This window comes from Nannobrachium achirus (assembly GCF_963921795.1).
Source record: "Nannobrachium achirus genome assembly, chromosome: 23".
In the NCBI taxonomy this organism is placed as follows: domain Eukaryota; kingdom Metazoa; phylum Chordata; class Actinopteri; order Myctophiformes; family Myctophidae; genus Nannobrachium; species Nannobrachium achirus.
Window position 1 is genome coordinate 27,506,316 of NC_137830.1, and position 24,558 is coordinate 27,530,873.

Sequence of the window (24,558 nt, forward strand, 5' to 3'; positions counted from 1 at the left end):
GTCATTGTTGTTCTTGCATCAATAAAATATGAGAATTGTGAGCGTGTAGATCCATTTTCACAATATTTATGTGGAACAGAGTCAAACAAAATGTTATTCAACTCCTACAATTCCAAGTGCTTATCAGGGTCCCCATTTCCAATATTGGGGGGGTCACAGCCTAAAATGGTTGAGAACCACTGATCTACCATAGTATACTATGTAGCTTTGTTTATTCACGTCCATGAGTATATAACATTACTGTCAGGAACATGGCAGGTGCTTTTGGTGGTCCTTTCACTTGTTGGTACACACCTAGAATTTTGTGAACCATGAAGGCCACAGTTCCCAGATAAGCTCCAGTGTCTCATCAGCCATGAATTCTACCACACCGTCACAGCAGACACTGTTTAGCAGATGTTTTTCCTAGGTTACTTAAGAGTGCAGTAGGAGATGAATGAATAGTTTATTTCAGTGCCTTATTACATGGAAAAATAGGCTACTTTAACATGGTGGTAACACCGAAAAGGCGTAGTCTGGCGAGGCTTGTTGACTCTAACCCCCTGCCCCACATGGGAAGGGACATTAAAGCCAAACATCTCCACCAGTAGCCTACAGGGGAATCTCCCTTAGCATCAGTCTGCTTCAGTCAGGCTAGCCCAAAGGGTGTGTGCTTGTTAATGACAGAATGAAGGCTGTTGATCAGTGTGAGCATCCAAGTCAGGGAGCAATACTCCTGTTCGACTGGATATTATTAGATCGATCGTAGAGGTGTGTGGTTCTGAAACAGAGCAACTCAACTCATAAATATATGTTAATTTACCGCTATGACAATGGACATATCCATAACCAATAGAGGGTATGCACGTGACATCATCATCATACCAGGAAGTTATGCGGGAACGCCTACTGAGTGCCAAAAAAACGACTTTCCGCACTCGACAGCCCATACACCAAACAGAAAGGTCCTATCTGATTGCATTAAACAATGTTAAACTCACTTTGCCACTCACTTTGCCACTCGATGTGCCATTGACTTTATGCATGCGCATACCCTCTATTCTAATTCAAAACCATGCTTCATGGTTTATGTAATTAAGCAACAGTTCTTATGTCAATGATGAAATTAAGCTGTCTTTCTAAATCATTATACAGGTACTGTAAGCTTTGCTGCCACCTGCAGGACCTTGCACCAATTGCACACTATAGACAACTTGGACATAGATGAACATTGGAGAATTACATTGGAGAATTTGGGACCAGAGTAGACACTCTCAAAATTAAAGAAATGTGGTCATTGACATAAATGGAACATACATTACATAACTAAAGAATAAAAGCCACAACCACAGGGAAACAGCACTTTTTATTTTGCCTTGCCCATCTTGGGACAAATAAACTTTTAACTATGGTATATACAAATATACTCATTAAATTGAAAGACAACAAATACATACACATATAACCACAACAACAAAAATACGCAATGACTCCATTAAACATTTTTTTTAAGGTGTAGAGATGCATGCACACCCAGAACTTGAAATGGTCTTTCTCCAAAGCGCTTTACAACATTCACACACTGATGGAGGAAACCACGCCAAACCTGCTCATCAAGCGCAATGAGGGGAACTGAACAGTGTCTTGCTCAAGGAGTCAAGGACACTTGGACACAAGAATCATATGGCATCAGGCATCAGCTGCTCCGAGGTTTTTAAAGCGGTCTGTAGCCCTGTCCGTGGAGAGAAGGGTCAGTGCCATGGTGTCCAGGCTTTCCTCCAGCCCCTCAGCCTGGTCGATCTCCACCGTGTAATCGTTGGCCTGGTAACGACAAGAGAAAGAAACATTCACATCAGGTGTGAAGCACAGTCAGTTCAAATCAAAGCTGATCTCAAAGCTCAAGCTCAAGTAGTTGAAATGTGTGACTGCTCACCAGCTGGAGGGATGCCAGCATGTACTTGCACGCTTCAAAGTTATCCAGGCCACACACGATGGAGGAGAAAGACTTCCTATGCTCCACTTGGCCTAAACTTTCCACGATCCTGGAACCGTAGTCGTGGATGTCGAATGTGTCACGTGTCTCCTAGGTAGAGAGAGAGAAATACAGGCAGAGAGAGAGGGATAAAGTGTGTGGTACAGTATGTGACAGTGAGCGTGAACCAACAACAAAGAGAGACAGTTGTCAAAAAGAGTGGAGGTGAACTTAAAGGACCATACCAATGGTATGCCATGGTTAACCCATTGAGTATACTTGACATTACTGCCCAACTGTTGTTTTCCAAAGCATACCATGGCATTGTTTTGTATAAAATGTCAAGTAAGCCATTGAATTCTGATCATTTCAGTGAACAGTATTATCTTGCAGTGACTGTGGTTATTTATTAAAATCATATTATCATTGCATTTTAAAGCAGGAATGGCTGGGGGCGCCCGCTGGCCTACTGGTCGAGGCGCATACCACTTGGCATTGCCACATAGTCATAGATGCCTGTTGGCGTCGCCAGTTCGATTCGACGACCCTTGACGCGTGTCACTCCCCATCTCTCCCCCCAGTCTACTGTCCTCTCAATAAAGGCATAAAACACAAACAAATCTTAATAAATTAACAAATCTCAATATAAAAAAAAAAAAAAGAAAAAAGCAGGAATGGCTAAAGGCAGCAACTGGAAAAAATATATAGATTTAGAAATGAAAATGCGACCGTGACATGACATTGTTATATTTTGGCACCAAAATAATTCTCAATTATTCAGGTATTAAATGTTATGGGTTGTATGGTGTGTCAGTGTCGTACCTGCAATTCCAGCACAGGACGGATTTTCTCCTCCCATTCTGCGACTCTGCGCGACAGTTCAGTCTCTTTTGCAAAATCTTGAGAGTGTTTGAGGTACTTGTCCTGGAGAGGTTTACAGAAGACATGGTTTAGGAAATTGATCAGTCAACGACAAGTGTGGGCTACTGGGTTTTGTGCAAGAGACACTGAATGCATACCACATGTTTCTTCACAAGGTCCTCGTAGCTCAGTCCGTCTGTCTGGCTTCCTGGAAATTCTGGAATCCACAGGACAAAACTAAGGGTTAATCACCTTCACCGCCAATGGAAAACAGTTAATCACTGAAATCACAGTTCAATGAAAGAAACAAGGCTTAGGCTGCCTGGATATATAATTCACCAAATGACCGTGTGCATGCGAGTCAAAATTGCTTAATTAAGTTTACCATGAGAAATGTCACAGCTTGTCCGTGTGTAGACGTGTACTGTACACATTTTTACGGTCTACGGGTTTGCCACTCTGTCATCATGCTCTGATGTCACTGTGATGTCAGGGGATGGAGATCCCTGATGTGCACATCACTGACTCATCAGAATGGTATAAATCGCAATTAGCAATGACTGAATGAAAATTCTACATCTGACCTCACAGACTCAATATATGACCTGTTCTGACATCCTTCAAGTTGATCCCATCCCTTTTATGCCAATATATGGAGATCCCTGATGTCCACAATATCCCTGATGTCCACATCACTGTGGCGCGTGTGAGATGTCTTAATAGTATGTTTACCTAGCAGTCAAAATCTACATACAGTACATTGTGATGTAATATTATGGCACAAAGACAAGCATTCACAATGTTTACATGACATCACTGAACCAATTATTCGATTACCGATTGTATTTGATTTGTGCCGTTCAAGGAATAGTTTACATTCTAATGGACATTGCCATCTGGGTCTGGCATCAAAATCCCATCATTTACCTGGCATATCAAACTCAGGCAGGGCTTCATGTTCACCATCAGAGCAGTCATCATCACCACCTTCACAAATATAAGTCGAATTTTGGGGGGCACTTTCATGCTTAAACCTCATTACATCAATCTTCATGCAGACCTTTCTATGTGCACCCACTTGTTGGTGTCACATAAGCATTTCCTGAACAGTGGCATGTGGATGTAATGCATTGCATTTACAAATGTACAAGGCATATTGGGCGCATTTCACTTTCAAACATGTTTGGGGTCATTTTAACATCTACTCAGGCTTTTGTGAGCACAATTTTTTTTAGGATGCTTTGTTTAGATATTTGATATTCATTTTATTAATCACCCTTCCTATAAAAATCCATTGCAACTTTATACTCCATTTTAAATCGTGATAGATTAAATGATTAATATATGTAATTGGAAAAAACATGTCCCCCTCAGGTATTAGGAGGGCGGTATGAGTCACCAGAAGCAAGGACAGGTGTTTTCTATGAATCTGTCATGGTTAAAATAGAGTATGAAGTTACAATGGGTTTGTTAATAGGAAGGGGGCGTATCTGATGAAATTAATATGAAATATCTATAGCAACGTAAAAAGTCCAAGAGTGTTCACAAAAGCCAGAGTGGACGTTATTCGTCTCACTGCCTTTCTGAGACAATTTTGAGACATTTAAATTGTGTCAAAAGGTCAGGTCTCATCTAGACACTGGATCCGACAAATTCTGACCTGATGGTCCAGATTCAATTCAACCAATTCCTGAAAAGTTGACAGTTCGGAACATACAAGGTGTCCACCAGGGACGTGCAAAGAAAGTTAGAGAGGCAGGGGCTGAAATTTCTTAAAGGGCCTTTTGGTGGGAACATAGAAAATAGCAGACCTCCAAGCTCACAACGCGTGCAACGCGTTGTGGGCTTGGAGGTTGGCTATTTTCCGTACTTGACAAAACATTAAACTAAGCATAATCAAGTGAATACTCGAGATGTGTCGTAACGGCATGGATTTCTACACAGAGAGGGCAATTCTTTCAACATAAGATGCTGCATTCAAGTTCAGGAGAGTTTGGACAAGGCAATTCTCGCTGCCTTCAGGTATGGCATGGAAAGGGAGCGTTTGCATTTCTTTCACCAGAGTAAAAACTGCATTCATGGTCTGGAGAGGGCACTTTTTACACAGGGATAAAAAGGCAGGGGCTCAAGCCCCCTTTGATGTGTATGTGTGCACAATGTCCACCCTACAGCAACGACATTAATGACAGGAAGAAGGCGGGTGGATCAAAGGCTGTCAAATTACCAGGAATTGGAATGTCTACGTCCTCGTGGTCCCCCTGCTCTGCTACCTCTGGCTGCAGGCATGTTTTCCTCAGTTCCTCGTGCTCCTCCTCAGAAACCACCACACCCTGCGACAGGACGGGCCACAGTGTCATTAGGGCTGTCACAGCAGTTATCCCATAATGGCATTCAATTGAAATTATATTGGCATAATGATTTCCAATTTGAAATTGTCATAGATTTTAAGGGGAAATAGTTGATCTAAAGGTTCACGACATGTTGGGAGCTTGGTCGTTTCCATATAAAAAACAAAAACAAAAAAAAAACACATGCCTGAAAGGCAAACAGATTTTTTTTATGTTCCAATGTTCGATGTCAACAAATATAAAAACATAAATTGCAATTATGTCAATTAACTGTCAAGTAAAATGTCATGATCGTGGCAGCCCTAGCTACAGTGTCACTGTGTTCAACATTTTCACTAAAGGACCAACACAGCAGCTCTGTACAGTGCACTCCCTACCGCTCTTCTCAAGTTCCTCTTTCGTGTGCTCAACTTCTCCTTGATCTTGTCGACATAAATGTAGTTGAGATCTGCAACACAATTACAACCAGTCTAATAAAATATCTCTTAATCTTTGTATGTGTTGAAAGTTTATCTTGTGTGGCAAGGGTGGTCATTACCTGTGAACATGGGCCCATTTCTCAACTTCTGTTCAGGTGGGTCAACTGCATCAATAAAACAAAAACAATGTTTTCCCCCAAATGAGGACAATGACAGTCTTTGAATATCAACAGCATAGACATAGAAAGGTAGACGCCTCCTCCGTCTCTGGGGCGTCTGTATCACAGGCGACATTTTGTGGGAAGGAAAGCTTCCACGTGTGTCTGGGTAGCTCAGTCGGTAGAGCTCTCGCCTTTGGACCACAAGGTCATGGGTAAGATCCTGGGCACCACCAGCTCAACGTATGAGTAACACACCTTGGATGCGGCAAGTACTGGGAGCTGATGGTAGGAGATGGATTGCTGAGGTGGCACTCCACCTCAGCAATCCATCTCCCAGGGGTCTAGCGCATTGTAACGGGGAAAGACTCCCGTGTGTTACTGGCCGATACTGACAACAAGCCACTCCTGACCTAATTTTTGGTGATGTTCGGTAGGCCCAGCGCGATCTAGGTAGGCCAATCAGAGGGAGGTGGGGGCTGGTCTTTTCGTAACCCAGTGGGGATATAGGAAATGAGCGCACTGGGGTGACCTTTGGTCGTTCGTTTATTCGAATGCACCCCAGATTCTGACACGTCTCAGAAAAGACGTGCTGTGATTGGCCAGTAATTGAGCGGCAGCGTGCCTTCCGCATTCCCCTTTTTTAACATGTCGCTATAATGAACTGCAGCGGCGATTGAGGTGTCTAGCTTTTTATATCTATGATTAATAGCATCCAGTGCAGTGAAACACATTAGAATAGATATCACTATGATCACAGTCTCTTACTCATCCCACTCATGAAGATACGGAAGTCTTCGATTTGAGAGTCGACTTTCCTTTTTCTCTTGCCCCCATCAAGACCTTGAGGTACAACGTAACATTTCCCTGAAAAAAAAAGAAGAAAAAAAAACAAGAAAAAGTATTGAGTATTCTAGTGCAAACTATGAGATGTTGTTTTCTTGCCTCCGTGGGCATGTAGCTACTCTATGAATCATTTCCTTCAGGTTGGTGCAAACATTTAAAACGTGTTTTTGTGACATTTGACAGAAAACTTGATTTTCTTACCTGGTTTCAGAGGCGCACTCTCCCCAATTACTTCATAGGGGTCATGCAACTTCCAAATGTCTGCCTGTAAACAAAGCAAGCCAGTAAACTGGTCAGTTGGACTCAGAGTGGATGTGTTGCAAACTGGATTTGGTTTCACTCTCTCCCATGGGAAATCAAGCATTTACCTCTCAGCCAAAGAGGAATCCAACTGGCCAAGTGTGAGAGATACAGTATTATGTAGGGATGCTAGGGGTGGGCGATATGGAAAAATACAGTATCACGATATTTTTCCAAGTTGTATCACGATACACGATTTTATCACGATTCTTTTTCATGTTGGTTTTTATGGTTATTTTTCAAGTTACTTGACAGACTCTCTGGGTTCCTTTTGGGAGGTCTAAATTTAACTTTACAAGTATGTAACTCTTCAGAGTTAAGAAGAGACCTTGACATTTTAAAGTCTGAGAACTACTGATTTAGACCAAAATGCAGGTTTAAATTAAATTCTGCAATGAATCTCTGTATTAACGATTAAACAGGATTTGTTACAAGGCTCCATCAATAGTATCACGATTCACGATATATACAATACCTCTGAAAAGGCATATCGTGGAAACATTGTATCGTCTCAACGATAATTATCACCATATCGCCCACCCCTAACCGAATATTCGGCTACCGAATAGATTCAGCCGAATAGTGAAAAAAACAAAAAACAAAAAAAACACGCATATTCGGTCGGATTTTACAGAATATTACCGAATACCAAATACTACCGAATAATGTATACCGTAGGCTATTCAATATTTTATTTATTTTTAATCATCAATTTAAAAATGTACATTGATATTTCTTTATTATGCAATACCGTAATTCAACTGTTTGGCATGTTAATATTTTGAGACATTGTCTTTTATTACAAATGTACTACACAATAGTAAATAAATAATCCTACACAATAAATAAATAAATAAATACATGTTTTAAATAACTGATCTCAATATGAACCCTTATACTTTTAGCAATAAACATGTAGCTCTAAAACAGAGGCACAGCCATGACAGCAATGGTACCAAAAAATTATATATATATAATTAAGAATTAGGCTATTCGGTATTCGGTTTTTCGGCCAAGTGTTTCCTATATTCAGTATTCGGTTTTGCCAATAATTTTCCTTTCGGTACATACCTAGTATTATGGTATGTATGCTTACACTATATGCCTTTTATAAATAAAAAAGTGCTGTTGAAAATGAAAGACGCTATATAATATGCCTGCTATGGCTTTTGGACATTTCTCAAAGGTTACAATTTAAAAGGTAGTGCCTTTTCTTTTCTCTGCGTTTTTCTTTTTGTTAAGGCAGACGGTGTGAAAATACCTTTTGGCTTCTGGGGCTAATCCGCTACGTGCATCATTTCTAGCGGGACTGGATATTGGATAAGCAGTCAGTAAGGCATTGTACATACACGCTTCCTTGCCGCTTCCTCCGCCTTCTTCCGGTTCTGCTCTTCCACCGAGGGCTGGACGGGTCTCTCTCGAAGCACTCTGCCTTCACCACCGCCATCACTGGCCTGGGCCTGGACACAGAACAAAGCTAAGTCCTATATACTTATATCACTAGTGATAATAGAAGATTTATAGGCTCACAATGTCTCGCATTGTGATGCACTATGAGCTTGCTTGTTTGCAGATCTTTTCTCGTATGGTTTTTAAAATTTCCCTCAGAAATTAGGATTAAAACAAGGTTATGTTCAATATATGCTTGCATTATATTGTGTATCCAACCTTTTGTGTACGGGTGTGATGTGGTACCTGTTTCCCTTCGATGTGTTCCCGTGGGCCCTCGTCCATTTCCATGCCGTTGTCCTCCAGAGGAAGGAAGCTTCCGCCTCCATCGTCGCCTGCGTCCATGTCGTCGTTGGCAGCACCAATCACAGCATTCCATGCTGCTTGAACTGGCTCATCTGGCCCTAAAACACAGGAACACCATTTCAGTTGTTCTCAGCTTGTGGGTGGGGACCCCCAAATTAAGGACTTTTAAGACCTTTGTAATACATAAAAAAAAAAGGTAATAAGCAAACTGTACTTTAAAAACTGGTCAAACATTGGCCAAATTGTCAATATAAGAAATAGGCAAGCTGGCGTCTCACGTTGTGAGCTTGTAGATCTGCTATTTTCACAATATTTCTGTGGAACTGAGTTAAAAAAAAAGTAATGCCCCCAACTAAATATGATTATGTTGGGGGGTCACAGCCTGAAAAGATTGAAAATAGCTGCACTATTTAACAGAGCCAGAGGACTATAATCCAGTCAGTGGATGCCAACCTAGAACATTTTGCAAAAGATAAAAGTGTGATATGGACTTATATTAATTGTGGCCTCGAAATAGAAACGGTTATACCAAGGCAAGATTCATTGTTCTTGCTCTGCTGACCTTCCCACTAGCTACCGCATTGTGGTTCTGCTTCTGACCCACCTTGGTAAGGAGTGAAGGAGAGGTCGCTGCGCCAATTCTCCCCAGTTGCTTTGGACCACACAGTGTCTAGTTTGAAGCGGATGTCGATATAATCTTCAGCATTCGGGATGTAGGTGTTTATCCGAAAGTCCCTCCAGCTGCCTAAATCCTCACCTTTCAGGCTAAGGCAGTCAGGCAGGCAGACACAGTCAGGCAGGCAGACAAATAAATTACCATCTGTGAGGTTCTTAAAATCTCAATAAAAAGGATATAGTTTTGCAATCAGATTGTACCAAAGTGAATTGTGATGCAATATGCCAGTGGTTCTCAGTGGTCTATGATGGAGAGTTGGTTTACAGGTCCATTTGGTTTCATTTTACACTCTCGAGCTAAATTGTCTATACAATTATAGAATGTAGAAGAATTGTTATTTTTTTTTATCAACGTTTGCCTGTCATCTCTCCTATGGTACCAACATAAATATAGTATGGAATTGTGGACAAAATCCTATCCAACGATGGTCTATGGCTCAAATGCAGAATAAATAGGACATTGATATGAAAAGGGTTGAAAACCACTGCTAGGCTACATATTGAAAACAGTATTGAAATTGAAAGCCCAGTGTTCATTTTGGTCATCTGAAAAATCGGCAATCACCTGATGAGGGGTGCTTTCTGCTTCTCACGTGGTTCAAAAGGAATGAGAGCCTCAGGAGGGAGAGGTGGCACATACACATTCTGCAATAGAAGATACACACGATTATTCAGTTGGGAGATCACATGGTCAAGACTTCCTACTCAAACTTGTGTTAGCTTTTTTTAACAGAGGTAAAGGTACGAACCGTGGTGGAGTCGCCGTTTTCTGGGAAATCCCTGTCTGACGTGACACAGTCCAGAGATCTGAACTGAAGGACAATAAACAAAGACTATATCATAGACAATCTCTGTAAAAATTGATAGTGATGTGCAGTTGGTTCACTGGTTCTCAAAGGGTGTTTTTCACTGGTTCTCAAGAGCTTTTCCACCGAGAACCGAGTTGGTTCCGAACCGTAAAAGTTGGTTCGGAACGGGAACCACAAAACCCTTGGTTCCTCTGATTCAATCTGGTGGAAACGCAAGCCGGTTCGCAAGAACGAACCAAGGTTCCAAGAAAGTTGAACGGCACTGGTTCTTGAACCAAGGTTCTTTTGGTGGAAAAGGCCCCAAAGTGAGATCCAGCCCCTAGGGTTCCTTGAGAGGTTTCCAAAGGGTCCCCTCTCCAGCAACATGAGGAAACGTTTAAATGCTTAAAACCCATCTTATTTTTAGGCTATTCGATAACAGCCAATCACAAACTCAAAAATGGAAAATCTACTAGCTGACAATGCGTTTGCATGCGTTTTTTTGGCAAATCCCTTATGGGGGTCTTTGGCACAAATCTTTTCAAAGTAAGAGTCTGTGGGCAAATACATATCAATTTGGAGGTCCTCCAAACACGAAAATGTTTATCAGTCCTTACGTTAGTGTCCTCCTCCTCCTCGTCTCGATTGGATTCCGCCTGGTCCGCGTCATCCTCTGCAGATTTCGCTGCCTGCTTGGCGCGCCTGTCAGGAGCACAAACAGACGCAAAAAAACAACCTTAACACATTAAAGTAGTTCACCCCCAAAATGACTTTTTTTCTATTGATTACTCACGCCCAAATGCATTTGGGTCCTCATAAAGCATAGAAAGAAGCTCCACAGAAGAGATCGCCCACATGAAGACTGAAGTGGCTTGATGTAGGACGACATTTGATCGCTTGGCATTCATTTCCCTTTCAATTACATTCCAAGAGCTTCAAGGTTTCTTTAGTGTTACATCTTTGGTCACTACACAGGACACCACAGTGTTCCCACAGTATTGTGCATAACAAGTTTACTGTGAGTGTCCTCATACATGCGTGTGCATGTGACATTATTGCCACATTGGCATGGATGCCTGTCGGCGTCTCCGGTTCGATTCCCGATCCCGACGACCTTTGCCGCGTGTCACTCCCCATCTCTCCCTATCTTTCAAGTCAGTCTACTGTCCTATCAATAAAGGCAAAAGCCCCCCCCCCCCCCCCCCCCAAAATTGCCCTACCATTCCCAGGAAAATAATAAATCACCATTAAACCACTCCTTAGGTGTGCATATTAAAAGTGGTTAAGAGAGGTGCTCACTTCTTGTCTCTGTCATTGATGTATTCCAGAGTCTGGTATACCAAATTGTGTAGAAGCTCCACCTGAAACACAAATTAGAAATCCTTTATTCATGGGTTGAAACTTTCAACATTGAAACACAGGTGTTGGTCCTCAACATGGCCGTGTAGGATTACAAATGAAACCCAGGAATAAGGAGACAGGGACACGCATGGAAATCGTGTTTAGTGGTGTTTCCCGTTGCATATAGTGGTGGAACACATTGTGAGCTTGTAGATCAGCCATTTCAAATGGCCGAAATGTATATAGGGCTGAAGTGGTTATTAGAGTATGTTTTGTAATAATAAGCTAAATCTACAAAGTAATTAGTAACTAAAGTTTTAAAATAATTGTAGAGAAGAAAAGTACAATATTTTTGTTAACTACAGTACTAAAATGTGCTTAGACCACTGGTTGCAGACATACCTTCTTGCTGTAGATGTGAGCTGAACCTTGAATGAGCAACGCCGCTTCTGCAAAATTCATTTTGAATCCACCATCGATAGTGATGCTCATTTCCTCCAGCTACCAGGGCATAAGGGAGCAGGGATTAATTAAAATGTAGGCATTTAGCAAATGCCCTTAATCCAGGACAACACAAGGCAATACATCAAATGCATAGAACCGGTAATCTAGGATCATACTAGGTAAACCAAAAACCTATCATCGTCTAACAGTAGAATATCCCCCCAAGAAATCAATAATCTGAAACTATAGACATTATAGCAGGGCTACTAAATTTAAGATGGCCCAGGGGGCACTCAGAAAAATACTAGAAGTCCAAAGGCCGCAAGATAAAAAAGATGGCCCTATTTTGGACGTTTAGAGAAGTATTTTGTAACACACTACATGAGTATAGTCTAAAAATTAAGGAAACAGAAAACAGACACATTTGTTGTCATGGAATGATTAGTGGTGAAATTATGAAGTTTCTTCTTTTGGAACAAGCAAAATATCAAAACAGACTTATATAAAACAAGACAAGAAATTGTTTCCTATTGGTCCTGGAGAGAAACTGAAAAATGACATCAGAAATTATTTGTCCACACTGAAAGTAGAAAAAAACATGTTGACCACAACGGGGCGATGCCAGGTCATTCTTGACCTGGCATCCTAGCCTAGGATGCCAGGTCAAGAATGACCTGGCATCGGTCTACATAACATGCCATGCCCATCTAAATAGTTGGGGTTAACACTAAGGTGTCACGGGCAAACTTAACTGCCACGGGCAGCTATTATTGTCAACCCCTGCTGGTTGCACGTATAAACGTGAAACATACAACTTCAGAATTCATTAATGCATCATTCATTCATACCTCTTCCAAATAGTCGTTGAGTTCGGACGCAACGTCGATTTCCCAGTTTTGGGTGAGCTCACGGATGGGTTTTAATAAATGAGCATATCGGCTCTCTGTCACCTCCATGGCTTCCCTCGCTGTCGCTGGACAAAAAACAGTGAATGCAATGGTGTGAAGTAACACATTTACTTTACATTTACTCAAGTCAAATGTATTTAAGTACTTTTAGTTCACTGGAGTATTTCCAAACGTCAACGCTTTTACTTCTACTCCACTACATCGAAGAGGCAAATGTTGTACTTGTAGGCTACTCCACTACAATAGACTCCCGCCCCATTTTGCCCCTGTTACTAGGTTGAACAAATTGCCCCTGGCAGATTGTTTTTATAGTGGCAGTGAATGGGGGGAGGGGGTATTTTCATTGCCTCATTATCGCTATTTAAAGTACCAAAGGAAAAACATCTAGGTGATATTAATAAAAAGGGAAGACAAAGGTACAGTAGTTACATTGCAAAACAGGGGGTTTCCCCCGAAAATATATGTTTTGATTAGTTTAATCCCAGTGGGACAGAATCATCATGGCAGATTGGAAATGAATGGGGAAAAAGATTTTTCATAGCCTCATTACAGCTATATAAAGTACCCAAAAAAAACACATCTACGTGATATTAATAAAAAGGGAAGAAAAAAGTACAGTAGTTACATAGCAAAACAGTAGTTTTCCCCCGAAAATATATGTTTTAATGAGTTTAATCCTCTGGATCAGACAGAGGAGATAAATAGAAAGAGAAAGCGCAGTGCATTTTGGGTAGGAAAATGACAGCCAGCCTATAGTTCTACTCACATAATAGGCTGGCTTTCGTAATTCTGCCCATGATGTACCCAAATCAAAACTCTTAGTTACATTGATATGGTCCATGTGAACTAGTTTGTTGAAGCTTATTCATTATAATGATCGGAATCGCTATCAGCTCGCGGCGCCGTACTGCACGCTCGCCGTGCCGCGCAGTGCGCACCGTTGTTGAAAGCCTGAAGCAACATTCTCTCACTGCACAACTCCACCCCCGATAGCAAAAAGTGAATGATTTTTTCTGGTTGGCCAGTCAGGGAGTCTCAGGGACCAATCAGAAGGCTGACAAACGGTCTATTATTTGATAATAACTAGATTTTGATTGATTACCACAAAACATAAATGTACCACTTCAGCCCTATTTAAACTTTGGCTATTTGACAATAGCCGATCTACAAGATCACAACATGACGTGTTGTGAGCTGCCATTTTCTAACGATTTTTTAAATACATTTTAGACATAGTAACTTGTGAAACGGGACTTTCTGCATAATGAATATTTGTACTTTTGGTGCAATTTGATACCAATACGTTTGTACTTTTACTCAAATACATTTAGAAAATCCGGACTTTTACTACATTGTGGTATAGATTACTTTTAATAAAACCTGTGAGTACTTTTTCCACCACTGTAATGTTCACTGTATCAACACTTTTTGTTTTCCACCAGACCACCACAGAGTAAATGTGTCAATGATGTGATGTGAATAGCAGACTTCATGACGCGTTGTAAGCTTGTAGATCAGTTATTTCCACTATTTTCAAGAAATGTTTTTTTAAAGTAGCCTATAAAATTATTCAATATGTCAGTGATCTACCCTGTGCAGTTTGTGATTATGAAGCCTAAATGGCAAACAGAAATTAAGCTTGTATTCATATGTTCCAGCCGTCAATGCCAAAAACACAATTAAATCGTTAATCACAATTATTTGTGTGACAATTAATCGTCAGTTTAAATTTATAATCGTGACAGTTCTAACTGTTATATGATGTCTTTGCATAGTACTGCAGTGTATTTGTCTGTCATCTAATGTCTCTAGGCTAGGGTTTAAATCCTATTAGAGGACCTTGTGTCTGAACTGTACAGTCTTGTGCTTTTCCTATGTGAACTGCTCATAAAGTATTCAATCAATCAATAAAATTCAACAAGTTGTATAATAAAAAATAAGTGTTATTGCCTAGTGGTCCTCAAAGTGGTTCTATTTGTAACTTTAATTATTAAATTAAATAAATTGAGAACCAGTGCTGTAAAGTAACTAAGTACAGTAGGGTTTGCTACTGTACTACTGTAAGTACTGTACTTACTAAGTACAATTTCCAATACTTTTACTTCTAATCCACTAGGTCGGATCCAAATATTGTACTTTTATTCCACTACATTTATTTGAGCACTTTAGTTACCAGTAGTTACTATAGTAAGGGAAAGTTTATGGCCAATGAGTAATTTTAACTGAAAACTAATGGTTGGAATGGATTCAACAGCCCCAAAATACCCAAATTACACACCTCATACGTTCATATAGGCCATTTTTTATTCCCCCCTTTAATCCCAGGCCCTCGGGATACCCAATAACTTTGATTGGCTCCCACAAAGTATGTCAAGGGAGTTGGGTTTGACAAAGTTCAGAGGTGATAGTAGACACCTTTATGAACACATTTGTGAAGAAAGCTAGTGATTTAGTAGCCCCATATAGAACCTCACCCGGACGGGTGAGGTTCTATATGGGGCTTAGCCGCAAATTGCAACACTAGATTTTTTATAATCGGATGAATCTAGGGTTGCAATACCTCCCATAGGGATCCAATGCATCAAAACAGTTTTTTGCTATCTGATTGTGTTAAACGACTTCAAACTCACCAATATTGCGGCTCTATGGAAAGCTTGGAATTTACTCTTGCTATCTGCAAAGTGTTTGTTTCTGAAAAATCCACCGTATAATTGTTATGATTTATTTTCTGTCAAGAAATCCGAGCAGACATGGTTTATTTTCTAAGTGTTGAACTTCGGAAGCGCTTGTCTTCTATAACGCCATGTCCCGCTGCCTCCTGCATATTGTGACATTTAGAACCAGGTGGTCACAGGACCGTTGAGGGATTTTCCACGAGTGCTTCCAAACTCCAGGACTTAGAAAAAATGATCACCTGAACCAAATTTCTTGGATAGAAAGTAGCTCCTAGCATGTCTACTGTGGATTTTTCTGAAACAAACACTTTGCAGATAGAAAGAGTAAATTCCAAGCTTTCCATAGAGCCGCAATATTGGTGAGTTTGACGTCGTTTAACACAATCAGATAGCAACATTTTTTTTGATGCATTGGATCCCTATGGGAGGTATTGCAACCCTAGATTCAACCGATTATGAGAAAAAATCTAGTGTTGCAATTTGCGGCTATATGGGGCTAGTGATTTAGATTTAGTTCCCAGATTGGTCTAGCAATATGCTAACTTTCCCTTACTACTAGGAGAATATGATTATTATTACAAAACATACATTTGATTAACCACTTGAATCGAAAATAGCTCGGGCTTGTAGAAACTTAAAATGGGACGTTCATTCTGCATGAGTACTTTTACTTTTGCTAAGTACATTTGGTTCCAATACTGTTGTACTTTTACTCAAGTACATTTTGAATTCCGGACTTTTACATGTAACAGAGTACTTATATATTGCAGTACTGACACTTTTACATAAGAAACGTGTACTTTTCCACAACACCACTTGGCTAATGTTGATGGAACGTTACTGTCCGCCGGCTACCGTTGTAAACAGAGGGAAACTATCAAGACATGTACGATACGAAGTCAACGAAGAGTATCCCAGAAAGTTTCCTTGCCTGTTAAAGTAACGTTTATTCATCACCATTTACCTTTGTTTGCTCAATGCAGGCTGGCTCTGGTGTTTTGTTGTTGTTGGGTTGCGTTGAAATGAATAATGTTGAATGAACCGCCGGAGCGCGCCACCACTCAAATAAATACTCTTCCTGTCTGAGAACGCATCGCTGCCACCTATCGACCAGGAGGCTGCAGTAAATTCAATCCAAAGGAGCTTTATTTGGCATGAGAAAACATACGTTTACATTGCCGATAAATATCTACTGCATGCACATAGTACTGTGTTCTAACTTCTATCCGTCTCTGTGTGTGTGTGTGTGTGTGTGTGTGTGTGTGTGTGTGTGTGTGTGTGTGTGTGTGTGTGTGTGTGTGTGTGTGTGTGCGTGCGTGCGTGCGTCTGTGCGTGCGTGCGTGCGTGTGTGTGTGTGTATATATACCTATGCCTTATTTCACTGTTTCTCAAACTTAGACCAAATGAAACAGGGTTCATTTAGTTCCATTTGTACACTGTCAGAGTTACAGTCCATTTAGACCCCCCTAAAGGAACCCACAGAGTCACTGGAAACCACTTTGAGAACCACTGCCTTATTTGATTATTATATCTATGCAAAGAAGAACGAAGAAGTAAGATATCCAGACATTAGAAGAATGCATTTTACTGTTCTCACCGCACGGTGGCGGGACTAGCCTACATCTTGCAGTACGCCGTTTAAAAGCAACTGTTCTGTCATTGGTGGTTACTGGTTACCTCGGAAATTAGTGGCTTTATGTAAACCGCACAATTATGATGGGACATTTTAAGCATCTTTGTTAACTGAAGAAAATATAATAATAATAATAATAATAATAATATAGCCATAGGCTTTGAATTATAGGCTTAGAAAATATCTAATGTGAGCAGTTAACACACACATAGGACTACATTATTTACATGGTGTTATTTAAAATAATGTATATGTACATCATGCGTTACTCAATGGGACGGAAATACATAACTAATAGTCTACAGCTATACACTGACTGACTGACTGACTGACTGACTGACTGACAGACAGACAGACAGACAGACAGACAGACAGACAGACAGGTAGGTAGGTAGGATACAACAAAACACCACCAGGAGGTAGACCTATTAGTGATAATACATTCAGACTAGCTTGTTAGGCCTATTTGTAAATAATAAGTACCAGCAATACACGATCTGAGTCATATAGCCGATGAAATATGTTATTTAGAGGCATTATCTGTGTTTTAATTAAGAAAGAAAGAGGGGAGGGAGAAAGAGAGAGAGAGAGAGGGGGGGGGAGGGAGAGAGAGGGGGAAGGGGGAGGGGGAGGGAGGGAGGGAGGGAGGGAGGGAGGGAGAGAGAGAGGGGGCGGGGGAGACGAGAGAGAGCGAGAGAGAGAGAGAGAGAGAGAGAGAGAGAGAGCGCGCGCAGAGAGAGTCACATCATCAGCGGGTCTACCTTAAAACGCTCGGCTCCGCACCACGTGATCCGGTTCCTGGAAAGTTCCTGGAAAACCTCCTTTTGTGTGTAGGCGGCTTGTGTTTTGCGCGCGCGCTCTCGCGCACGCGCGCGCACACACACACACACACACACACACACACACACACACACACACACACATACGCGCGTCTGCTACGCTGTCAGAGAGAGCGGCAGGGTAGTAAGGGGACACAATGTTCGAGTCACAGAAAATCCTTCACTGGCGCTTCCCGGGAATATGATTTAGTTCCTCTTGTTTTTCCCCCCCTTCCGTCTGGATATGAACAGCGTGTCTGTAATAGCATAGCCTGATCCACGCACCGTGACCGATCCACGCATGCTGCTGCCTGTCTGATCGCGATCACTGGCCATATAAGAAAGAAGATCCAGCAAGGACCCAAGCGACATTTTATATCGATAGATTTTTTTAATGGCAGTTTACATTTAAAAGAAGAAATCATAAAAATAAAGCTAAATATTTGCGTGCTGAGTAATAATAACAATTATGGTTTATGAGGATTAAACCCGGCGGGTTCTGGCAGCTAGGCTCCGTCACCCTGTGTTGTGTTTGTGTGCGTTTGGATCCGGCGGGGTGAGTGCAGTTAATTACTCATTGTTGTTGTGTTATAATGTAGAAATAACCTTATTATTATTATCATCATCATAATACAAATCTAATATAGCATATTATTATTATTAATATGTTATTGTTATTAATAGGCTGCTATTGTTATTAGTATTAATAGGCTATTATAATTAGGCCTATAGTTAGACCTATTAATAGACCTACCTACATGACAAATTTACAGGGTAGGCCTACTCTTCCAGTCCATAGTCATAGCACTGATAGCAGGCTAACGGCGTTGGTCGCCGACAAGGACTGATGGTGTAGATCAGTCCTTGTCGGCGAGCGACAGCATCCTAATGGAGTAGGCCTACATTATTATGGTGTCATAATCCCGTCATTCTTAAAGACAGTGTAGGCTAATGCACTCGTTCTCATACTTTTTAATGTCAAGGACCCCCAAATTGACTCTTATTAGCCTGCGGACCCCCTTTTGAAAAGATATGCCAGGGACCCCCCATAAGAGAATATTTTTACGTGATTCTAAACCATTTTAATTTCAAGGACCCCCAGTTTTGACATGATGCATGCATTAGGCTGGACCCTCTATCTCTCGGATCCCAATTTATATTTTAAAATCAATGTTAATTTAACTCTGAGAGTTTAACTCTCCGATTTACAGACCCATAAGGGTCCATTTATCGTTTAGATGGGGACCCGGACCCCACTTTGAGAACCAATGGTAAATAATGTACCGTAATGTTGTAATGTTGATTAACATGAGGTTCGATGATGAGTAGACCTATAGCATCTCAGACAAAAGCACTCTTATATCAACAACCACAGCGTCAGCGACAACCTTGCGTTCGAATAGGTCTATAAATAAAGAACAGTGGTGGAAAAAGGTACTCAGATTATTATTTGTATACTTTTATTTTTAAATAAAAGTCTCAATAATGCATTAGGCCTATAGAAATACTAGAAATGCTGTTACAAGTAAAAGTCCGGAACTGAAAATGCACTTGAGAGTAAAAATATGAAAGTGTTGGCATCAAAATATACAAAATAGTCCTACAAAATGTTTGAAAATAGCAGATCTACAAGCTCACATTTACAAATAACCTAAAGGGCTAAAGTGGTCAATGTATGATTTTAGGCAATTCAAATCATTGTAGTGGCGTAAAAGTACAATGTTTGTATCCAAGATTTAATGGAGTGCAAGTAAAAAGTAATTGGGAATACTCAAGTAAAGTACAAATACCTACAAATTGTATAAGTACAGTACTTAAGTAAATGTACTTTACAGTTTACACCACTGAAAAAGAACTATAGGCCTAATGTGTTGTGAAAACTATTGTTGTTGTTGAGTCAGGTCGAGCAGGCTGCAGGCTAAATCTCTTTGAGAGAGTGCTGTATTCAAGAGCACTTATAAAGCCAGACCGAGATAATAATTATATTACTATATCAACTGCATGACAAAATGATTCTGTTTCTCAATGGGGATTTTTTTCTTTCTTTCTTCTGAATTTAAGTGGGCCTAAAATACAAATAGGCTACATTAGAAGGCACTCCTTCTATTCTTCTAAAATAAATACTATTTTTAGGACTTAGGAAAACCTCAGAATTGGGTATAAGACAATGTCAAACACCTTTCAATTGCTACCGATGATGACAAAATTACAGAGCCCTTACACCAATAACATGCCTAGCCTAGAAACACATCTTTAGAAATAAGCAAAATGTGTGTATGCATCAATTACTAAAATAAGTTATTCAGGTAGACTAATCATCTAATTAATAGCCTATGATTGAAACAAAACAAAAATAACACCCCAGTGAGTGAATCTCTTAGGCAGTAGCCTATCCAGCTTTGGAGGACAAGGCTAGTCTGAGACAACCCATCGAAAATGTGATCTTGAGACCTGACTCAAGACTGACTCCAGCCTTGAGGAGAACATATAGGCTACTTGTTGATGTCCAGTAACTGCAGAACTTTACATGGATTAGTATAGGCATACCATTAACCCAGTGATTGTCAAACAATTTAATATCAAAGACCCAGAGAGTTTGGTAAAGTTTTAATCTCTGGAATCCCATTCTACTCTGTGTCAATTTAACCCCAACTCCTTATATTAAGGACATCTGGGGGTCCACAGTCCCCACAGTGAGAACCACTGCACTGACCTGTACAAAAATGTACAGAAAGAGTTCAAATGTTTTTATGTGGTAACACCCAAAAAAAGAAAGGAATTCGGTTCATTCTGTATGGGCCATTCGGTTCGGTATACCGGTTCGGTTCAGTATTGTTGCACCCCAGTCAATATGAATGTTTTCAATATGCTTAAAACATTCAGCCCTGCTCATTTCTGTAAATACTCTACCACCACGCCTGCTGACTGGGGAGTGGTGGTAGAAGTTTTGTGTTTTACACATAGTGATATTTGTGTGCTTAACAAAACAAAAAAACATACTTAGGGCACTGTCACACCGAAGTTTAATTCTATGAGGGTTGATTCTGCCAATTCCTTTCCATTGGAACGGAGTTTGTTGCCATTTTTGCAAAAAAAACAACAACGCTCCATTCCCATTGAAAAGCACTGGCAGAGTCCGCCCTCATACTCTAGGTAGAACTAGAACTTCACTCTGTTGAGGTGCCAACTTGCTCCTTGTGCACAAGTAAGCCATGTATGTATGGCCTACTTTGTGCACCAGCAGAGCGTGCCATGAGGTGATGCCAGTGACATCACCACTGGCATCACCAGGAATGCTGGTCCCTCATTGGCTGTTAACGATGATGTTGCCAGAAATGCTGGTCCCTGATTGGGCTACGGGCTTAAACACACATAGCTACCTACCTACCTACATACCTACAACATACTGTGTACATACTGTACCTACCTACCTACCTACCTACCTACCTACCTACCTACCTACCTACCTGCATACGCAGCCGAACGCAGTACTTGTGCACTCTGCTGGCGCAAGTAATTAAAATGCAGTGTGACCGTGCCCTTAGGAGCAATGCTGTTGTCCAGGCTTTTATTCTATCAAACTCTTTCTGTATCTTGCCAATTTCTGTAGGCGAGCGCTTGGAAGCGCCTGGCACTCCAAACACCCATCCCATGTCTGTGTTGTGGGCCTACAACTAGGCAAAAGGTGGTTCTTCAATGACCTGCCAGTCATCAGAATCTACAGAAGCCATCCAAAATGACAGACGGACAGACAATGATTCCAGGGTGGTAGAATCGGATGAGTGTCGCATAGCCTTGGCTATGAAAGACTTAAAGAACACCGGTAGGCTTTTGATATCATGCAACATATTTGTATATGTCATTGATTAATACATAAGGGCGTATTAACCATATTTTAAGTACAGTTGAAACCAATATAATAGCCTATATACATAAAGGTGATTGATTGATTGATTGATTGATTGATTGATTGATTGATTATCTCGGTGTCTGTCTCTGGAACAGGCTGGTACTGGGGCAGCCTCACAGCCAATGAAGCCAAAGAGATTCTCCACGATGCTTCTGAAGGCACCTTCCTGGTCCGCGACAGCTCCCAGCGGGACTATCTGTTCACCATATCCGCCATGACCTCAGCGGGCCCCACCAACCTGCGCATTGAGTACAAGGACGGCAAGTTCAAGCTGGACTCGGTGGTGCTGGTGAAACCTAAGCTCAAACAGTTTGACAGCGTGGTTCACCTGGTGCAGCACTACGTTCAGCTGTCTAGGAGCCTCGGCAAGGGGCCGACGGACTCTCAGCCCTCGGCGGCCCCAAATGGGACAGTCCAGCTGCTGCTGACCAAGCCGGTGTACACCGCCACACCATCGTTACAGCACCTCTGCAGGATCACCATCAACAAGACTACAAGGCAAGTGAGAGATTTGCCATTGCCCAACAGACTGAAGGACTACTTGACGGACTATGCCTACAATGTGTAGGAGCTACGGAAGAGTAAAAGACTAACAAGAGCATCAGACGTGTACGACGGCAATTTGACACTGTAAGTCCTAATTGTCACCGCTCTTCATACTGCCTCCATGATACCATAATTAGGCACAACTGTTAACCACTTTCAGCCTGGCATACCTATTTGAGGCATTTAATTTTGCAATGCGACACTTGTATGACACATCGCATGGCAAAGAATAAAATAGGGCTTAATACCTCCACAGAGTGTAGGAACAGCCAGGCGGTAAGTGTGTGGTGGCATTACCCCTGCTAATACAGACACACGGCTAACGTAGGTGAAATTGCCTCTAGTTCATTGTTGAGATATACAGGTGCAACTAAAGGCTGCACGTCACTAAATGAAGGATATATACTATGGCTCTTATGATTCTGTTATGGTATCAGGTGGAATTTCTTGATATCATATGGCTAGGGTTAGGTCAATGTACATGTGTGTCTCTTAGAAGATAAGGTATAGTGTAATAATAGAGTAATAACAGAACCATTCTCAGTGATCTCTTTCATCCAAAATGGAGGTATATTTTTGGCCTGTCATAGTTGTGGAAAGCTGTCATGTGGGAAGGGACCAACTCACCTAACCAGATGTTTTACTGTATTCCACTCTTTAGAGCCGGTGTGGACCTAGACTCACAAGTCGGTCTCTTTGCTCAGTTACAATCTCCCAGCTTTAGTTGCTAAAACTCGTTGCAGACAAATTCCAAACACACATGTGTAGTCTCATCACTGCTTACCCCTGCTGGTTGGTACTGACACCACATGCCTCCTCCAATACTCATGCAATAGCTTGCCTCTTCTTTTCACCTGGCAGTAGAGGTGGGCGATATGGAACAATACAATATCACAATATTCTTCCAAGCTGTATCACGATGCACAATCTTATCACAATTATTTTTCATGTTGGTTTTTATTATCAAGTTAACAGTACAACCACCTTCAAGCTAACCAAAACTAAAAGAAAAAGGAGTAACAGACCAATTTAGACCTCTAGGTTCCCTTACAAGTATGTAACTCTGACAGTATACAAATGAAACCAAATGGATTTGGTTTAATTTGTATACTGTCAGAGTTATGGGGAGACCTTGACATTTTAAAGTTTGAGAAATACTGATTCAGACAAAAGCAGGTTTAAATGGATTCTGCAATCAATCTCTGTATTAACAATTCAACATGATTTTTTACAAGGCTCCCTCATTGTATCACGATATATACAATATCTCTGAAAAGGAATATCGTGGAGACATTGTATCGTCTCAACGATATTTATCACCATATCGCCCACCCCTACCTGGCAGTGAAGAACCTCACTAAGACGACATAGCACATTTGCATAGTTCAACAACCCCTGCTCACAGAGAGGATTCAATCCCCATCTGTCCGGCTGTCCGCAGTGGTGGGCAGAAACTATACCGCTGCACCCCCAATCCCAGTTTCAAAGCAGTAGGCGTAGGTTTATAGTGGCCGTTCTCGCTGTTTTAGCAACTACTGTATGTTGAATTTAGAAGTCCCCTCCCCAGACATTCCCAGATCTTCTGGCAACACTACACTATGGTAGACGCCGCTTTCAGAATACTGCCCTCAATTACTGCCGTTTAATATTTGTAGCTTGTGTACCAGCGTCTCCAGTCATCTCAATACATCCGGCTAGCTCTCCAGCATTTTCCACCCCAGCATTCTTTCTTTAGTATACATCCACGTAGGTGTAGGACACCCTTGTGATCAATGCCTGTGTGTTGGTTCCCACAGTGAAGGCTTGCTGGCAGGGAGTGTGGTGTCTATTAGGGGTGTAACGATACATTTGAATAGCGATTCGATACATATCACGATACATGTTTGACGATACGATACATGGACGATATTGGTTCATTCATGGCAATACGATACGATTCAATTCAATGATTTAAAAATCGATATAGTAACTATTTAGCAAAGACATTAAATCTGTGTGAAAGGTGTGGATAGTGCAGGTTTTTAAGGGAAACATGTATTATTATGGATACAAATAAGTAAACACAGTGATTATCTGCCAAATACATGGACATTGTATATTGACAAACCTGCACCTTGACATGAACCCAGAGATCACACACATTTATCTATAGACCAGTGTAGCTATTATGGAAAGGAAAAGT

The 24,558-nt window shown here is 41.1% G+C and overlaps 2 protein-coding genes across 2 annotated transcripts; one reads left to right on the plus strand and one right to left on the minus strand.

The window, feature by feature from the left end:
• Window positions 1–1,668: 1,668 nt before the first annotated feature.
• ncaph2 (non-SMC condensin II complex, subunit H2) lies at window positions 1,669–16,570 on the minus strand (the record flags this gene model as incomplete). Its single annotated transcript, XM_080754295.1, has 20 exons — window positions 16,434–16,570; window positions 12,735–12,859; window positions 11,845–11,943; window positions 11,401–11,462; window positions 10,719–10,803; window positions 10,063–10,125; window positions 9,879–9,958; window positions 9,243–9,403; window positions 8,579–8,736; window positions 8,233–8,343; window positions 6,785–6,848; window positions 6,506–6,604; window positions 5,699–5,743; window positions 5,538–5,608; window positions 4,982–5,142; window positions 3,740–3,876; window positions 2,971–3,029; window positions 2,774–2,875; window positions 1,913–2,062; window positions 1,669–1,800 (listed from the first exon to the last, which is right to left on the minus strand). The coding sequence occupies exons 2-20, from the start codon at window positions 12,840–12,842 to the stop codon at window positions 1,669–1,671; spliced, it is 1,947 nt and encodes a 648-aa protein (XP_080610421.1). The 5' UTR covers window positions 12,843–12,859; window positions 16,434–16,570.
• A 1,765-nt stretch (window positions 16,571–18,335) lies between these two features.
• Window positions 18,336–23,222, plus strand: socs2 (suppressor of cytokine signaling 2). Its single transcript, XM_080754673.1, has 3 exons — window positions 18,336–18,476; window positions 21,531–21,743; window positions 21,926–23,222. The coding sequence occupies exons 2-3, from the start codon at window positions 21,617–21,619 to the stop codon at window positions 22,396–22,398; spliced, it is 600 nt and encodes a 199-aa protein (XP_080610799.1). The 5' UTR covers window positions 18,336–18,476; window positions 21,531–21,616; the 3' UTR covers window positions 22,399–23,222.
• The last annotated feature ends 1,336 nt before the right edge of the window (window positions 23,223–24,558 follow it).

Excerpts from the sequence above, each read along its gene's own strand:
- socs2 (XM_080754673.1), top strand. The coding sequence starts at position 21,617 with ATGACCTGCCAGTCATCAGAATCTACAGAAGCCATCCAAAATGACAGA. Across the intron at positions 21,744-21,925 it reads GAAAGACTTAAAGAACACCG|GCTGGTACTGGGGCAGCCTC; the intron begins GTAGGCTTTTGA and ends TCTCTGGAACAG.